The 20,688-nt window shown below is 31.4% G+C and overlaps 1 protein-coding gene across 1 annotated transcript in view; it reads right to left on the reverse strand.

Annotated features, from left to right (window-relative positions):
- The window catches only part of LOC114336326 (uncharacterized), a 189,726-nt gene that overhangs the window by 19,093 nt on the left and 149,945 nt on the right, over nt 1-20,688 (reverse strand). The window contains exons 9-10 of the mRNA XM_050658188.1: nt 14,895-15,059; nt 13,209-13,361 (exon numbers count right to left, since the gene is read on the reverse strand). Of these exons, the coding sequence (XP_050514145.1) occupies nt 13,209-13,361; nt 14,895-15,059 (318 nt within the window). The remainder of the gene's footprint in view (nt 1-13,208; nt 13,362-14,894; nt 15,060-20,688) is intronic.

A 20,688-nucleotide genomic window follows, 5' to 3' on the forward strand; every position in this document is an offset into this window, starting at 1 on the left:
TCTGGGCAATATAGCACTTTCTTAGAATATTCTTAAAAATATATATTCTTTCCATACAAAGATGTGCGTAAGTACGTTCTAAGTATACAGGGTGTTTCATTAATAATTGTCCATATAGTAACTGGAGAAACCTTAGCACAAAATACGAAGATTTAACCTAAAACACTTAAATAAAATGTGGTCCCTTACTGAGTTACAGGGTGTTTTATCTAAAAATTTAAAAACTATTTTTGCTCAGCATTTTAAAACTATTCGACGTATCCTTCTCATACTTAGTAGGATGTATAGGTACTGTAAAAACTACTAAATTTTGTTAAACAAACGTTTTTGGATATTACCAGAGGCGTACGACGGGGGAAAGTGAATGGTTGACCCTTTCCAAATTCTACGCCACTGGCGGAATTGCTATTTTAGTTCAGTTTTTGGATTCTCCAATATTTTCTATGAAAATAATATACTCTTCATTCGTAACGATAAAGTCATTAGTTTTCGAGATATTTGAAGTTAAAAATGAAACAATACGGTTATTTTGATTAATGTATTGTGTCGCTTCATTTTTAATTTCAAATATCTCGAAAACTAATCATTTTATCGTTACGAATGAAGAGAATATTATTTACATAAAAAGTATTGGAAAATCAAAAAATTACACTAAAATAGCAATTTCGTCAGTGGTGTAGAATTTGGGAAGGGCCAACCAGCCACTATCCCCTGTCGTACGCCTCTGGTAGTAGCAAGAAACGTATATTTACCTTAATTTAGTAGGGTGTACAGTACCTACACTTTCTGCCAAGTATGATCAGGATACGCCAAATAGTTTTAAAGTACTGGCTACAAATAATTTTTAAATTTTAATCATATAAATCATATCATAAATTAATCAAAATAACTGTGCCGTTTCATATTTAACTTCAAATATCTCGAAAAGTAATGACTTTATCGTTACCAATGAAGAGTATATTATTTACGTAGAATAAATTGGAGAATATAAAAATGGCACTAAAATAGTAATTCCTCCAGTGGCGTAGAATTTGAGAAGGGTCAACCATTCACTATCCCCTGTCGTACGCCTCTGTTAGTAGATAGAAACTTTTGTTTATAATAATTTAGTAGGGTGTACAGTAGTCGCACTTTCTGTCAAGTATAAAAAGGATACGTCAAATAGTTTTAAAATGCTGAGCAAAAATAGTTCTTAAATTTCTATATAAAACACCCTGTAACTCAGTAAGGAACCACATTTTATTTAAGTGTTTTAGGTTAAATCTTCGTATCTTGTGCTAAGCTTTCTCCAGTTACTATATGGACAATTATTAATGAAACACCCTGTATAACTAGAAGGTTTATAGCACTCCCTTGGAATATTCTAAAAATTACGTTTTTGGTATAAACTAAAAAGATGTGCGGTAGTACGTTCTAAGTATATAAATAGAAGGTTTATATCACTTCCTTGGAATGTTCCAAAAAGTACATTCTTGGTATATACTGAAAAGAAGTGCGGTAGTACATTCTAAGTATATACTTAGAACGTTTAAGTACTGTAATGTAGTATATACTCAGTATCTGCTCTGCACATTCGCAATGGTAATTACGCATATTCTCAGTATATACTTTTTCTGAAAAGTATGTTCTACGAATCTACTAAGAACATGAAATTGTTATGTGGGTAATCGCGATAAACCTTTACTGCTATTTGAAAATTTTATTTTTTATTAAGTGAAAGTTTTATAAATAAAAAGTGAAAGAAGTGTACTGGAGGTGTAATAAAACAATTTGTAGTGCGAAATTGTTTACTATAGGTGCAAATTTTACAATTTCTAGAAGTAGCCTACAACATAATCATGTACCAGATCGTCAGTAGATAGATCAGAAAATTGTTTCTAACTCTTGTAAACGTTAAGCCGAAGAGAATATTACTGAAAAACCAGCAAAAATTATACGCCAAGAGCTTACAGCTAATTTGCCTGAAACAATTCTACGATTGATATAAGAAAAAAAATATACGTTAATAATAAATATACGTTAAATATATACGTTAAATATACGTTATAAGTTACATGAGAAAAAATATATAATTATCGATAAAAAATGATGCCTGGTCGACTTCCTTCCAATATTGATAAGGTTCAATAAGGGGAAAAATATTTCCTCTATAAACTGTGTCAAAGGTAAGATAATAGTGAAACAAATGTAAGACTTTTAGCCACATTGAATTTTATATATTATATAGATGGCACATTTTCTTACTGTACCAGATATTATTTGCAATCATTCACTATTCACGGGCTAATTAATGGGCATTGTATTTCTTTATTATACTGTTTACTGCCAAACAAAAAAAACATAAACTTACAAAAATCTTTTTTATTTGTTAAAATCAGAAATTCTTAAAGCTCTCAAAATTAAGTTTAATCCTAGTAAAATTTTTATAGATTTTGAAAAAGCTATACATAATGAAATCATTCAAATATGTCCGAACACTGAAATAGATGGTTGTAGATTTCACCTACTGCAAGCCTCTAGTATGTGGTATAGAAAAATTCTGTCTCTTGATTTAACATCAGAATCAGAATATACGAATGATTGTGAAGTATGCAAGTGGCTCAAACATACTTTTGGCCTTACATATATAAAACCAGAAGACGTATCAGATTGTCTTGTGTTTGATTTAATGTCATGCAAACCAGAAAATGAAATTTTAGATAGATATGTTGATTATTTAGTTGAAACTTATACAGGGTGTTTGGTAAGGATAGGACCGTAGCTTAAACTTAGATTTCTGAGGTTAAAATAGGTCGATTTAAGCTAACTTACCTTAGTACGAAAGTTGATAATAACCGAAATACAGGGCGTCAAAGTTAAACTTTTATTTTATTTATTCTTGAATATTTCCTAAACTAACAGGCATGGGATAATAATACGAAATTTGGTAAGCTGGGGTTGTTTGTGACAAGAAATCTTAATTTGCCACGAAAAATGAGGTATTATCCAGAGGGCGCCACATATTATGCCTTTCACCGCTCATTTGATAGGTTCATTTTTTTTATTACTCACTCTATATACTTTTTGAATCAAAACTTTTATTTTCTTAAAATTTTTACTTAAAAAAGATATGCTAGATTTATCTCGCTGAACTCAACCGTTTTCGAGATAAACGCATTTTAAATATGAGAGGCAACATAATTGTATGCATAATAATATCATTGTAAGGAAAACAACGAAAAGCCCCAGATACAAAGTTTACTACTTTTTAAACAATTAGAATAATTGAAATAAAAATATAATAAACAATATTTTAAATCTAAGACTTTTCGTTAATAAACTGCTTTCTGGCTGCATCCCATATCTCCGGATTTTACAATATATAATCACGTAGAGACGACGAAAATAGGAGAAAGCAAATAGAGGACACTTAGGCCACGCATTTACCTTCTCTTCATCTAGGAAAAGGACCGAAAGACAGTTTCTAAATACTCAAAAACTGAGTAAAATGAAAAAGATTAAAAAGGGTTCAAGGCAGGTTTTGTTTATATTCGATTCAAAGTTGGACTACCATCTCCATATAGCAACTATTTCAGCATCCTTATGCATCATCAGTGAAGATTATGCAGTCACAACTCTGAAGGGAATATAAACATTCTGCCTCTTTTAAGGCAAAACATCGCGATGGAATGAACCCACCTTTTGAGACGCAAATCAGCGACATCTCTCGTATTACGAGGAAAACAACGAAAAGCCCCAGATACAAAGTTTACTACTTTTTAAACAATTAGAATAATTGAAATAAAAATATAATAAACAATATTTTAAATCTAAGACTTTTCGTTAATAAACTGCTTTCTGGCTGCATCCCATATCTCCGGATTTTACAATATATAATCACGTAGAGACGACGAAAATAGGAGAAAGCAAATAGAGGACACTTAGGCCACGCCTTTACCTTCTCTTCATCTAGGAAAAGGACCGAAAGACAGTTTCTAAATACTCAAAAACTGAGTAAAATGAAAAAGATTAAAAAGGGTTCAAGGCAGGTTTTGTTTATATTCGATTCAAAGTTGGACTACCATCTCCATATAGCAACTATTTCAGCATCCTTATGCATCATCAGTGAAGATTATGCAGTCACAACTCTGAAGGGAATATAAACATTCTGCCTCTTTTAAGGCAAAACATCGCGATGGAATGAACCCACCTTTTGAGACGCAAATCAGCGACATCTCTCGTATTACGAGGAAAACAACGAAAAGCCCCAGATATATATATATATATATATATATATATATATATATATATATATATATCTCAGCATCCTTATGCATCATCAGTGAAGATTATGCAGTCACAACTCTGAAGGGAATATAAACATTCTGCCTCTTTTAGCCCTAAGGGCCGGTTGTTCGAACGCTAATCAATAATGATCATTATCAAATATTTAATTACTGTCACCAAAACTGTCAATGTCAACTTTGTTTGGGTTGCTGAAAACATAATTAATTACAATTATGAGATTTATTATTAATTATATTAATAATTATTGTTATATTAATTGATTATAGACTCCACAGACTTTTTAACAACCCAAACAAAGTTGACATTGACAGTAATTAATTATTTGATAATGATCATTGTTGATTAGCGTTCGAACAACCGGGCCTTAGTCTTATAAATTTCTGAGATTCTACTAAATATAGGTTTTCCACGTTCAGTAAAAATTATATAGGTCTGGATCCCGCGTATGAAAAAAAATTGATTAATAGCAAGCTGAAAATTTGTTAATAGCTTAAGGGTGTCTAGTCGGACAAACTTTGATATATGGGAACACTGGAACAGGGGAAGTTTTAATTGTGGAACAGGTTAAAAATTTGGAACGGTCAGACCACGAAAACGGCACATGTATTTTGTCCGACAGAACAGACTTAAACTCTCCGAACAGAGATTAAACTCTCATGCAAAAATCAGACTGCGATTTATCACCAAATGGGCATTTTAATGAGTGGAACATGCAGAATATGTCAAATGACAGGAATTATGACAGGTGATAAATGTAGGGTAGGAAAACTAAAGCACATAAGTCAAAAACTATAGTTTTTCAGAAATCGAATAAAACTGTATAAAAAAATAATTCAATATTTTTTAAAAACATTTATTGCATTTTATGAGAGTGTGTATAACATCCTTACTTGTAGCTAAGTATGACTCTATAAAAAAGTATGGAAAATTGTTTTTCCTGACTTATGTTAAAAAGAACACAAGTATATATGACTTATGTCTAACAGCACAACTAGGAATTTTAGTTTGTTACAACACAATATTTTCTTCCATCAATCAATATTAGCTACATTTTCCTTACTAGGCAAATCTATATAAAATTTATGGAAAACATTAATTTGGTATTATTGTTAGTAGAGAAACTAAGTCATCTTTTTGTCTTTTGATATAGTTAAAGGCAATAGTGATATAATTGGAATGGTATTAGGTATAAAGGATGGGTGCGGCCCAAAAGATTAACTGTCATCAACACGCTTAACTTCACGCGCAACTTTGATATATCCAAAAAGCATAGGCCCCAAGTTGGATACGACCTATCATATTCACAGCAACTCGGATACATAATATTAAGAAAAATAAATATTTAGAATATTATAGAAATTGAATCAATGATGTATCAAAGTTGCGCGTGAAGTTAGGCGTGTTGATGATAGTTGAGATTTTGGGGGCGACCCATAAAGGATGCCCTCCGTCTTAAATGTATCTTGTGAAAATTTGATTCCATTTGTAAGGTGTCTTTGTAAGATACCATTCTAAATTCCGTATCATAGCGGAGCCACCTTTTGTCCAACCATTTAAACTGCTTTCCATATACATCTTTATTTCTTAATACCAAAGTCGAAGTCCAAAAATCCAAAAAGTCAGTATTTCCACAACTTGAAATTTGTTACTGCTGGCCTAATAAGTTGACTCCAGTCATGAGAAAGATATATTTGGATTTCTGTTTTCTTTTTTCTTTCTATTATTCCATGAACTGTTTAACTTCTAAATGGCTATGTTCGGGAACCATAAATTCATGGTTGATTCTCTCTACTGTAAGTTATGTACAGCACACGTAAACATAGAACCCACGTGAGAATTTCTATTCTGACCTCCACAGGTATCAGAGTAAAATATTACACTTCTTGTGTTATTAGGTAGGTTTGTTTGAAGATGTTTAAAGAGACAAGATGCAATCTGATTCGCTCCTCAAGCAGTAGTAGATTCATACCACACATATCATAAAGCTCTTCTAGTCTTATTGCCATGTACGGTCAAATTGAACGCCCACAATTGACGTTTATAAATAGCTACATAAGAAGTCAATGATGGAGTCGGTAAACACTGTTGTAAATCACATGTATTGTATGCACTTGTACGGTACTATCATTTTGATACATCTGCGTGTCGTTTTTTTAGATTCGTAAGCTTGATCTGGTTTGATCTGCTCTGAAGGAGGTTTGATACACAAATAGTTGATATTTGTTGGTGATTGTTAGGAGGGAAGGCAAATACTTCTTTGATGTACTCTTTTGGTGTAGTGACTGTCTTACGACGGAAGAGACAAATGGTTTTTTATTTCCTTCCTTTTGTCCTCGGATATTTTATTTTTAGGTACAGTTGTTCCAGGCATATCATTAATTTTTGTACCACCTACTGAAGACCGTTTCTTCATTGCCACCCCCTACAAATAGCTTAACGCAGTACATCTATTGCAACAAAATATTTATACGTCTTCATACGAAATTTCTGTTTTCAGGGTCTATTTCGCGTTGTCTTTGAGAAGCTTTTTCTACAATCTCTATTAATGATGACATGTAAGCAGACCTTTTTTTGTACAGTCGGAAAAATGAAAGAATACCCATGAACGATCATATCAATCACTTATTGTGTATTTGCTGTCTTTTTCTATGACAAACGTTTGTCATTTATAGAAAAAGACAGCAAATACAAAATAACTGATTGATGTGATCGTTCATGGGTATTCTTTCATTTTTCCGACTGTATATACCCATTACCCAATATTCAATCCAAGTGAATAGCGCTTCGCTCTTAGCCATGTTTTAAGTAGGTACCTAAAGTTAAATATCTGTATATTCTTAAATAAGGAAGACGATAACGTCAAGTACTTGATGTACCTAACAACTTAAGTCATGCTTATAAATCAGTAAAACTGAATATATCGGTTGTACTTTTTCACATACGTCAACTTACGTTCTTTATAACGTCTAAAGATTTATAGTAATTGAAAGGTTGAAAAAGTACGCTACTTAAAATCAATGTGAAATATACGTGTATGACGTATGTGCTTGAGTCAGTCGGTGGAGAGAAAATATATGGACATGTGCATGTACAAAAAGAAAAATCGGATTTTTTGACTTATGTGCTTTAGTCTGCCGGCCCTAGAAATAGCAGTCTGATTTTTGCATGAGAGTTTAATCTCTGTTCGGAGAGTTTAAGTCTGTTCTGTCGGACAAAATAAATGTGCCGTTTTCGTGGTTTGACCGTTCCAAATTTTTAACCTGTTCCACAATTAAAACTGCCCCTGTTCCAGTGTTCCCATATATCAAGTTTATCCGACTAGACACCCTTAAGCTATTAACAAATTTTCAGCTTGCTATTAATCAACTTTTTTTTCATACGCGGGATCCAGACCTATTAGAGCATTCCACATTGTTTTGATTGCAAGTAGTTAGGTATTACAAAGTGAAAGTGAAAAGAAATTTAAACTTTCTTAAACTCAAGTTGGTTTTCCCAGAAATTATAATGTAAGGAAATTAACGACTTTATATTCGGATTTCGGATTCTTTCATAATAAATATTCTTAAATTACATCTATCTTTTTATTTTATTACCTGAGTGAGTTGGTGAGGAAAATACCTGCCGGATTAATATGAACCTTTAAATTTGGTGAGGAAAATACCTGTAGGATTATATGGTTTTACTGGTTGGTGAGGAATTTACCTCCGCCCAAAAACATATAATCCGACAGGTATTTTCCTCACCAAATTTAAAAGTTCCTATTAATTCGGTAGGTATTTTCCTCACCAACTCGCTCAGGTACAGTGGAACCCCGATAAGTCGGCCTCCGATAACCCGGAAGTCCGGCTAACCCGGATCGATTTTCATCAGATAAAATAAAAATGTTTTCACTTTGACTGAGTTTTTTTACCCAGAAATAAACAATAATGTATACAACTGTACGTAATTTAGATGTACTGGACATAAGTATTTCATTTTTTTGGCAATTATAATTAAGTTTATCTGTAAGAGTACTGTATTTTATTAATTTTTACCATATTCTCCGGCTAACCCGGATTTTCGATAACCCGGATTTTCGATAACCCGGATCGGCCGCGGTCCCGATTAATCCGACTTATCGAGGTTCCACTGTAATAAAATAAAAATCGGCGGGTGTATTTTCCTCACCAAAATAATTTTTTACCTGCGTTTGGAAGGGTATGTCATAATCCCACAGGTATTTTCCTCACCAAAACCGAAATGGTTCTTTCAGGTAGATTTTACTAAAAGGCATTCAGAGAATTATTTATCTACTATAAAATTACAGTAGGTACCTATAATAATAATTAGTTACTGGATTATAGTATTTTATTTTTAGTGGAATTTTGACAAAAATGGCATGTTTAATAGAAAGTAATTGCGGTAAACCTTTACTGGCATTTGAAAATTTTATTTTTTATAAAATGAAAGTTTTAAGAAGTGAAGAAGTCTTCTGGAGGTGTAATAAAACAACTTGTAGTGCGAAATTGTTTACTATTGGTGCAAATTTTACAATATCTCGAAGTAGCCTACACCATAATCATGAACCAGATCGTCAGAAGATATATCTAAAAATTGTTTCTAACTCTTGTAAACGTAAATCCGAAGAGAATCTAACTGAAAAACCAGCAAAAATTATACGCCAAGAGCTTGCAGGTAATTTGACTGAAACAATAACTACGATTGATGTCAGTTACATAAGAAAATATATTTATCGACGAAAAATGATGCCTGGTCGACCTCCTTCCAATATTGATGAGGTTCAAGAATTTGTGAAGAGCTGTGCTCAAAAAACAACCAAGGGGGAAAATTTTCTCTTTATAAAATGTGTCAAAAGTAAGATAATTGTATTTAGCTGTGAAACAAATATAAGACTTTTAGCCACATTAAATTTTATACAGAGAGGGTAAAAATTATGGAATAAATTCATTTTCTCTAAAATGGACGATATTGGACAAAAATTCAGAAACAGGTTGGTTTTTATTTTTAAATTAAAATTTTGTGGCATATATTTCCTACTAGTCACGTTTGATAGCTCATTTGAAAGGTAAAATAATTCTATATTCAATAATATAAACATTAACATCATTATTTATACAGGGTGACCAAAAAAATAATTTTTGAATTGAATTAATTGACGCAGAAAGAAGAATGTAGGTATGTACTTTATTTAACTCAAAATGCATTGTACTGCTGTCAGAGTAGCAAGTAGAAAAAAATGTTTATTTTACAAATAAACATTTCTTTTCACTTAAATTAAATCTCAAACAACCTCTCACCTGCCTCTTGGCAATTCGAATATTTAATTTAAGCGAAAAGCAATGCTCATTTGCCAAATAAACATTTTGTTCTATTCTCTGGCAGCAATATAATGTATTTTGAGTCAAATAAATTAAATACATTCTTCTTTTTGTGTCAATTAATTTAATCCAAGGATTATTTTTTTGGCCACCCTGTACAAATAAATATGTTAATGTTTATATTACTGAATAGAGAATTAAACACCCTTTCAAATGAGCTACCACACGACCCCTATTCCCATTTAAAAAAATTATCGACTACGTGATCACGTTCAGATGGATGACGTCACTAGTATGAAATATAGGCCAAAAAATTGTAATTTAAAAATAAAAATCGACCTGTTTCGGCATTTTTCTCCAAAATCGTCCATTTTAGAGAAAATGAATTTATTTCATAATTTTGCCCCTCTCGTATGTATGGTACATTTCTTACTGTACCACATATTATTTGCAATTATTCACTAGTCTTGGGTTAAGCAATGTACATTCATATGTATATGGGCATTATATTTTTATTAGATATACTGTTTACTGCCAAACAAAAAACAGAAACTTATAACAATTTTTTTATTTGTTAAAATCAGAAATTTTTAAAGCTCTCAAAATTGAGTTTGGGGGCGTTCAAGTATTACGTAACGCAATTTTTGAAGATTTTTGACCCCGCCCTCCCCCTATGTAAGGCACCGTAATGGGGCGTTCACGTATTACGTAACGCAATTTTTGAAGATTTTTGATCGCCCCTCCCCCCAATCAATCCTAGTCAAATTTTTGTAGATTTTGAAAAGGCTATACATAATGCAATCATTCAAATGTGTCCGAACACTGAAATACATGGTTCTAGATTTCATCTACACCAAGCTTGGTATAGAAAAATTCAGTCTCTTGATTTAACATCAGAATATACAAAATGATTCTGAAGTAGGTAAGTGACTCAAACAGACTTTTGGCCTTACATATTATATATAAAACCAGAAGACGTATCAGATTGTTTTGTGTTTGATTTAATGTCATGCAAACCAGAAAATGAAATTTTAGATAATATGTTGATTATTTAGTAGAAACTTATGTAGACGAAAATACCACATTCTCCCCATATTTGTGAGCAGAGGCAAATTCTTCTGTTATTCGTACTACGAATGCTTGCGAATCTTTTCAGTCGCATTTTAGTTCATCGTTTTATAATACGCATCCATCCATATATATCTTCTTAGAATAAATTAAAGAATTTCAGGTATATACGTATGTTAAAATTTAAAGTTTGCATATTGCTAAACCTATCAAAGATAAAGAAGTTAAACTGAAATTGAAAAATAACTGTAGAAAATTTATTAATATCAGTCTAATCAAATGAATTTTGTATGGATTTTGTAAAGTGTGTCTCTTAGTATAATAGTAAATATTAAATATTAATTTATACATTTTGCTTATTATCTATATTATAAACTATTATTATAATGTAAGAAATTTAATGTCTTTTATTCGGATTTTGGATGCTTTCATAATAATCATTCTTAAATTACATCTATATTTTTATTTTATTACCTGAGTGAGTTGGTGAGGAAAATACCTACCGGATTAATAGGAACCCTTAAATTTGGTGAGGAAAATACCTGTCGGATTATATGTTTTTACTGGTTGGTGAGGAATTTACCTCCGCCCATAAAAATATAGGTTTAATTTAAGAATGTCTATTATGAAAACATCCGAAATCCGAATAAAAGACATTGATTTCCTTACATTATAATAATAGTTTATAATATAGATAATATGAAAGACGTATAAATTATTATTTAATATTTACTATAATAAGACAGACACTTTACAAAATCCATTCTAGTCATTTGATTAGACTGATAGCTTATTAATAAATTTACTATATTTTTCAATTTCAGTTTAACTTGTTTATCTTTGATAGGTTTTGCAATATGCAAACTTTAAATTTTAACATACGTATCTACCTGAAATTCTTTAATCTTTTCAAAGAAAATATATATGGATGGATGCGTATTACAAAACGATAAATTAAAATGCGAATGAAAAGATTCGCAAGCATTCGTAATACGAATAACAAAAGAATTTGCCTCTGTCCACAAATATGGGGAGAAGAATATGGCATTTACGTCTATATAAGTTTAAACTAAATAATCAACATATCTATCTTAACTTTCATTTGGGGGCGTTCAAGTATTACGTAACGCAGTTTTTGAAGATTTTTGACCCCCTCCCCCATGTAACGCGCCGTAACGTTATGAAAGACCCCCTCTCCCCAAGGTGCGTTACGTAATACTTGAACGCTCCCTTTCCTGGTTTGCATGACATTAAACAATCTGATACGTCTTCTGGTTTTATATGTAAGGCCAAAAGTATGTTTGAGCCACTTGCCTCTTTCAGAATCATTTTTATATTCTGATATTAAATCAAGAGACCAAGACATTTCTATACCAAGCTTAGTGTAGGTGAAATTTACAACGATGTATTTGAGTGTTCGGACACATTTCAATAATTGCACTCCTTTTCTAAATCTTCAAAAATTTTACTAGCATTAAACTCAATTTTGAGAGCTTTAAAAATTTCTGATTTTAACAAATAAAAAATATTGTTGTAAATTTCTGTTATAATAAAGAAAGTATAGTAAAGAAATATAATGCCCATTAATTAGCCCATGAATAATGAATAATTGCAATGTGCCATCCATATAGTAAAATTCAATGTGGCTAAAAGTCTTATATTTGTTTCACAACTAAATACAATTATCCTACTTTTGACACAGTTTAAGAGAAAATTTTCTCTCTTGGTTGTTTTTTGAGCACACCCCGTCACAAATTCTTGAACCTCATCAATATTGGAAGGAAGTCGACCAGGCAGGCATCATTTTTCGTCGATAATTATATATTTTTTCTTATGTAACTGACAACAATCGTAGTAATTGTTTCAGACAAATTAGCTGCAAGTGCTTGGCGTATAATTTTTGCTGGTTTTTCAATTCTCTTGGGCTTTACGTTTACAATATGTAGTTATAAACAATTTTTCGATCTAACTTCTGACAATCTGGTTCATGATTATTGTCGGCTACTTCTAGATATTGTAAAAGTTGCACCAATAGTAAAAAATTTCGCAATACAAGTTGTTTTATCCTCCAGAATACTTCTTCACTTTTTAAAACTTTCACTTTATAAAAAATAAAATTTTCAAATACCAATACCGCGTAAGGTTTACCGCTTTCACTTTCTATTAAACATTCCATTTTTGTCAAAATTCCAATTGTGACTAAAAATAAAATACTATAACTAATTAATTAATTATTATAATTATAGGTACCTACTGTAATTTAATAGTAGATAAATAATTCAATTGAATGCCTTTTAGTAAAATCTACCTGAAATAACCACTTTGGTCTTGGTGAGGAAAATACCTGTGGGATTATGACATACCCTTATAAACGCAGGTAAAAGATTATTTTGGTGAGGAAATTACACCCGCCGCGTTAGACACGTTTATGATCTCTGTAGAATATGTGTGTCATTAATCGATTGGAATAATTTTAAAAAAATTCCTAAAGTAAATTGTTTGTAAAACAACACCAACTTTTCTGTTATAACTTACATGATATAATTTTTCTATAACGCTTTGCTGGGAATCTTCGGATCCAAAACTGGGCGTTTGCTGGATGGCCTTCGATAAATTTTCTAAACCTATTTTGGACTTCCTTTCTCTTTCCATGTCTTGTCTGATTAACTGAAGTAATTTCACAAGTGCCTACGAATGGAAACATAATGTTAATAGTCTGGAAAAATATAATATATTTATTATTTTTTTGTGGTATGCTAAGTAGTAATTAATCAATGAGTCACTCTAAACAATATCCACACAAGTAATTTGACATATAATGACATGAAATGACATATTCATTTAATACGTTTTTTTAGTTTTACAATTATTTTTCATGTCATGCAAATCTTCTACCTTAATTCAAAAAGAGTTGTAGTTACATACTGCTATTTTTATATTGGTTTTATAATGACTCAAAAAAAAACCATTTAGACTAATTTTACAAATAATTATAAATAATAACGGGAATACCGTGGCTATTGTTAAACAGGGTATTTCAGAAAAAGGTTCAGAAATCGATAAAAGAAACTGAAAAATAATTGGGGTTTTCCTGGTAAAAAAAATGTAACGCCATCCGTTTTCAAGAGATAGGGCGTTAAAGAAAAAAAAACATTTTACTAAGAAAAAAAATAGTACCCGACTGAGATATTTCGAATTAAGAGAAAAGGCGCAAAATGTCGCCTGTCAAAATTTTCAATGTGTTTTAAATGTATTCATTTTTTTCGAATCCAAAGAAAACTAATAAGTATTTTTGAAAAATTTAAACGCAGAATGAAAGATTACGTTATTACCGAGGGCCTAAAGTCCCTTAAAATAAATAAAAAGTTTCTTTTGAATGAAATATTTGCAACTAAAAATCCCACTAAATTTTCTCTTTTATTTTCACCCCTGTAACTTATTAAAATAAACATTATAGAAGTTCTCAGAAACTTTCGACCCTCAGTAATGATGTTAGTCTTTATTATTCGTTTAAATTTTTCAAAAATATTTATTAGTTTTCTCAGGATTCGAAAAAAAATGAATACATTTAAAACACATTGAACATTTTCACAGGCGACTTTTTGCGCCTATGCCCTTAAAAATCATTTTTAAATTCCTCGTTATATTTGTGACAAAAAATCTATTTCCCTTGTTTTCATAGGACGCGCCGTATTTTTACAAAAATAAAACATCTAATTATGTTCACAAACTTAAGTCGAAAAAGACGCGTCGGGTTAAAAAAAAATACATTTTTTGTCCCAAATTGAAGGAATTAAAAAATTATTTTTAATTTTAAATACCTCAATGGCGCACTATTTTTTTTAATTCATACCATTACCCATATGCGCGCCAATGATGAATATAAAATTCTTAATAGTAATTCAAAAATATATGCAATAACTACCTCTTAAGACCCACCAAATTTCATTAAAATGTTACCAGCAATTTCGGCAAAATAGTAAAGAATGTGTAATTTTTTTTCTTCAACGTCCTGTATCTTGGAAACAGATGGCGTTACAAATTTTTTTTTACTTAGGAAACCCCAAATATTTTTCAGGTTTTTACCTATCCTAGAGACGGTGTTACCTTTTTCTGAATCACCCTGTATAGTATATTTACGAAATTCGCAGTGTGCATGTAAAAAATGCTTAAACGTTAACCTCTTGCTATATTTTCTATCTTCAAATATGATTGACTTACTTGTTTTCGCCTTTCTCGATTCATAGCTAATGTGATATGTTCGCAATAAAAATCTGGCAGTAATTGCTCCGAAACTTGTTGGGAACTATGCCTGAGGTTCTGGAACGTGACTAGGTCTTTGGTAGGATCAGCTTGATTAACAGGACCTTTAAGCCTTTCGGATGCCTAAACGGAAAAGATAAATTTACTATATATGTATATATATATATATATATATATATATATATATATATATATATATATATACGTCTTCATATCAAGGCGAGATCCGTCTAAATCGAGGACAACCCGAGATCCACCAATAGGAAATTAATTATTGGAGTATATTGTTCATAACTATCTTTATAATTAACATATTAATCATGGCACACTTAGAGGGGAAAAGATTTTTGTACTTAAATTTTTCTGATAAATTTACAGCGAAACGAGATCCGTAGCTGAAAAGAGAAGGGGAGGACTTATATACGAAATTTTAGATATTTACCGGTCAACGCGAGATCACACACTGATGCCAGCTCTAAAGAGTATTAGTCGAGCGATTGGAGCTCGTGTTGTATTGTATATTTCCCACGATATACAGATAGCGTTGTCTCGAATTCTTTATGTAACTTTTAGGTATCGCTTCTTTTGTGTCTTTAACGTCTACCGTGGTTTTCTTTAAATATTTTGAATTTATTGTGTTTCAACCATATCTACTACCCACTTTAACTATAACTATTTAGATTTACTTTTCAGAAAGTCCCTTAGTTTTGTTACATACATAAGGGTGTGAAAAAAGAAAAAGAATACTTTACAAATAATAACCATTTAATAATGATAATTATTTGCAATACAATATTTTAAAACTATACATTAATATTCTTAAAAAACACTTACTACCAAACCAAAATGTAATTATTATATTCTTAAAGAATACAAATTGTTACATAATAATTATTTAAATGATTGCTTGTTTTAAAAATACATTACAAAAAAGTAAAAATTTTTATAATTATTATTAAAATTTAAAAAATAAAATACCTCAATATGTAATTATTATTTGATAGTTAAAAAATGATTTTAAGTAAAATGATTTAAAAGATAAAAAGAAACACACATAATTTTCAGGGTCAACTCCTAATTGCATGAAAAATTGGATTTAGGTTTTACGCATCCCCCACTTCAAAGTTGAAATTGTGCCGTTGATTGCTTTTACTTGGAGGGTGAAAAAATATACGTTCATAATAAGTCCGGAAACAGATCTGACTAACTTTAAGCAACTTTTGTTCTTTAGAGTTTTTTTTAACTTACGTACTAGGTTAATTCAGTAGTAGGTACTAGAGTCACTTTTCAACAAAAAAAAACACGTTTTTCGGCGGTTTTTCGCAAATTATCAAAAAGTAAGTATTTTATTGAAAAAATATTCTTGGAAAAAATGTAGCATATAAAAAAACGAAAAAATAGTATATGCTTAGTCTATAGAACCAGTAAAAGTAAATTTGTAGCTCATAAAAAAGACGATCTTATCCTTCAAATTCCAAATCAAATATTTTAACGTGATACATAGTACCAAAAAATGAAGCTCTTTTCGGGGAAAAACCCATTAAAAATTTTTTAAACTGTTTACACAAAGCTTGATTATATTTTATAAAAGTTATATACGGGTAGGAAAGACAACCGAACGAATTTTCGAACGTTTAAACAGACTACATCCCAGATTTACCAATTTCTGGACAATTGATCCAAAGGCTGGATTCTAACAACGAAACAGTTGTGGATTTTCAAGTTTTCAATGAGAGTCAGAATGAAAAAACATTAGTGACCTCGAGTATGATGGTTTGGAGAATTTGGCTGGTTATATCTGCCATAAATTGAAGGACTCCAGTATTCAATCCGAAGATGTTTCAACGTACACGTGGGTTGATCATTTGAGTAAGTGTGGTTTATGTAAACCATCAGACACTCTCTTGTCATATATTAAGTAACTGGAGACAGTTTTTCCTTCCACATGAATGGTGATTCCATTTTGGTAACTAAAAATTATTTAGAAAACCTTATGTCCAAAAGTGTAACTGTAGACTGTTCTAACAAAGCGAACAAGTTATTTTTTAGGTCTCGGATGTACTTCCGAATTAAAGAATTAAACAAGTCTCTTAACAACCTAACATTGCGTAAAAGAAAAATTATGAAAACTGCTACATAGTTGCTGTATGTACGTCTATTTCACATGCACAAAATTTGAATAAAGTGCATGGCATGAAAACTGTAAAACTTATTTTTGTCTTTTCCAAGCCTCTTACTTAAATCTGATGAAATACCTTATTTAAAAAGTAAAAAAAATTGTTTTTTTATCAATCCATTAAATGTATGGTTTTATTTTGGGGCTTTTCTTCCCCGTGGTAAAAATTATATTTACTAATGTGTAGGCCACTAATCAATTTTTGCCAACTAACGAAATATAATAATTTTATTAGATATCGATTATATGAATATTTTTATTTTCCGGATACCAATATAATCAAGAAACTGTAAACTTTACAAATAACTGAAAATCAATTTAAATAAAAGTAAATAGTTTAATAATTTTCCTCTAAACTATACAAATCACTTAGTTTCTTTTAGTCATAATTCCTTCATTTGTACTATTCTCAAATTTCATTCGCGTTCGTATTACGAATGCATAGACGGGATTATGCTTTACTCTGTTGCTGACGTCATGCGCCAATCGGACGAGCTTACGTAACTAGAATATCAGGGTGTGCATATTTCCGGGTCCCGGTGAATTCGTATCTATTTTAATCCCCCATCCTAATTACAGGCCAATTGGCAACTCTGGTGCTCAGGTAATTTTTAAATAACCCATTAACTACCGGTGAATTGGTAATTTTCATTTTTTAAGTATTGTTGATAATCTAATATCGGTATTCCAGGTATTCCACTCCTAGAAAATGGAAAAAATGGCACAGGAAGTGAAACCGATGACGAAACGAAACGCAAAAGAGAAAACTTGGATGATTGTTTTAATAGAAGTAAAATTACAAAACGGTCACCAAGCAAAGCAGGCAACGAAAACAAGGAAGATATGGAAAATGTTATGATTACAATGATGAAAAAGCTAATGAATAAAAACGATGAAATGCTTCAGGAAATAAAACAAATAAAGAAAGAACAACAACAAACCAATAGAGAGTTCATGGATGTAAAAGCAGAGAATCAAAAACTAAAAAAAGAAGTAAAACAGCTACATGAAAGAATGGAGCAACTGGAGAAATTTAGCAAAAAGAAAAGCTTGATCGTAACTGGGTTGAAAGTAGAAACAAATGATTATACGACATTAAAAGAAAAAATAGAAAATTTCATAGCCCAAGAGTTACAAACACAAATAAAACTAAGAAGTGCAACAAAAATAGGAGAAACAGTATGCGCAATAGAAACAGAAACCCTCACGGATAAAATGGAAATCCTAAACAAGCAACGTAAACTAAAACAGCATAAAGATCGTGTCTATATAAACAACGATTGGACATCGAAAGAAAAAGAAATACAAAAAAAAAAATAACTAAAATAGCAAAGGATGAAAGAAGCAAAGGTAAGCAAACGAAAATCGGCTACAAGAAATTAATAGTGAATGGCAAAATCTGGATATGGGACGAAGAGAGAGAACAGCTGATAGAAAATTCAAAAAACTAATAAACGAAGAACAGCGGCTGAAATATGATATTGATGTGGCAAAAAAAAGACTCGGCAATGCAAACGGTTAACGAAAACAAAATAACGCACACAAAATAAAGAAAGAATCTCGATAAGAAGAAAAGAACAAAACCCATTAGAATGGGATCTTGGAATATTAGAACCATGCTGGCAGTAGGTAAGATGCAAGAAATAGCTCTTGAAATGAAAAAATACCAACTAGAAATCCTAGCCCTACAGGAAATACGATGGAAGAAAGAAGGAAAAATTGGGAAGAAAAACGTTAGCATGTATTATTCGGGAGAAAACAAACAGGGAACGAATGGTACGGCATTTATGGTGACCAAAAAAATGAGGGAAAAAGTGATACAATTCAAAGCAGTTAATGAAAGGATATCTTACATAAGAAAATAAACAAGCCAACATCTCGATAGTCAATTGCTATGCACCCACCGAAGAAGCAAACCAAGAAGATAAGGCAGAATTCTACGACATCCTGGAAGAAACCTGTGAAAATATTCCGAGGAATGACATATTAATAATATTGGGTGATTTCAATGCAAAGATCGGAAAGGAGGACTATAATTGTAATGTAGCTGGCAAAGAAACCATTCATGAAACTACGAATGATAATGGAGGAGAAATCTGAAACCTAGCAGCAGCAACAAACACATATATAGTTAGTACTGGGCATAAACATAAAAAAGAACACAAAATAACATGGATGATACCAGGAAGAATGGATGGAAACCAAATAGATCATACTCTAATTTCGAAAAAGTTGACACAAATAGTACAAGACGTAAGGTCATATAGAGGGATAAATGGAGGCACTGACCACATATTGTTGATAGCAAAACTTAAGATGAAAATAATCAAAGCAAATAATCATAAGGAAGGAAAAAGGAGGAAATGGAATATAGCCAATCTGAAAACGCAAGAAACGAAGCAACAATATACAGAACAACTGGAACAGAAATTGGGTCAGTACGAGCACATAGAAATAGAAGGAGAATGGAAAAACATAAAGAACAGCATAATAGAGACAGCAGAACAAATAACAAAAAAAAACAAAGAATCGAAAGAATGGTTTGATGAGGAATGTCACCAAAAAAGTCAACTGAAGCACCTCGCAAGAAACAAATGGCTACAAAGTACCGAACAGGAACAACTGGATTAATATAGAAAAGAAAAACAAGAAGCATTGAAACTCTATAGAAGAAAGAAGAACACATGGATCTCTGAACAAATGCAAGAATTAGAAACGAATAATAAAGACAACAAGAAATTGTTCGAATAGATAAAACAACAATACAGTACTAAAAAATCTGCCACAAAAATAAACAAAAAAGATTGGGAAAAACATTTCACGAACCTATACAAAAACGACAACAAGGCATATTCAGAGGATGAGGATATAAGAGATAACAGAGATGAAGAGGAAGGCGCACCTACTTATCAGGAATTCATGGAGGTATTAAAACAACTAAAAGTAAACAAAACGCCAGGGCCAGATGAAATCAACAACGAACTGATCATCAACGGAGGAGAGGAGCTCACGAAGCGAATGCAGAAGTTAATGGTTACAATTTGGAAGGACGAAAGCATGCCCATAGAATGGAAAAACGGACACATCGCACCAATCTTTAAGAAAGGTGATCCAACTAAGTGCTGCAACTACAGACCAATTATGCTACTAAATACAACGTATAAGATATTGACCACAATTATAAGAAACCGACTAAATCAATACACAGAAAAAATTATAGGACCATACCAACAGGGTTTTAGAAAAGGAAGATCAACAATAGATGCAATATACGTACTGACACAAACAATTGAAAAAAGCTATGAAGAAATGAAAAAAATAGAGATACCGGCAAAATTAATAAGACTAACTAGAATGACAATAAAAAACTCAACAGCAAAAGTTAAAACAAATGAGGGCGATACAAATGACATCAAAATAGAACTTGAAGTAAGACAAGGAGACAGTCTGTCAACGACACTATTTAATATCGCTCTAGAAGGAGTAATTAAGGACACGGCTGAAAAAGACAATTATTCAAAGCTCAACACAGATCATAGAATATGCAGATGACCTGGGACTGGTAGCACGAGATAA

This window comes from Diabrotica virgifera, chromosome 8, assembly GCF_917563875.1.
Source record: "Diabrotica virgifera virgifera chromosome 8, PGI_DIABVI_V3a".
Taxonomy (NCBI): Eukaryota; Metazoa; Arthropoda; class Insecta; order Coleoptera; family Chrysomelidae; genus Diabrotica; species Diabrotica virgifera.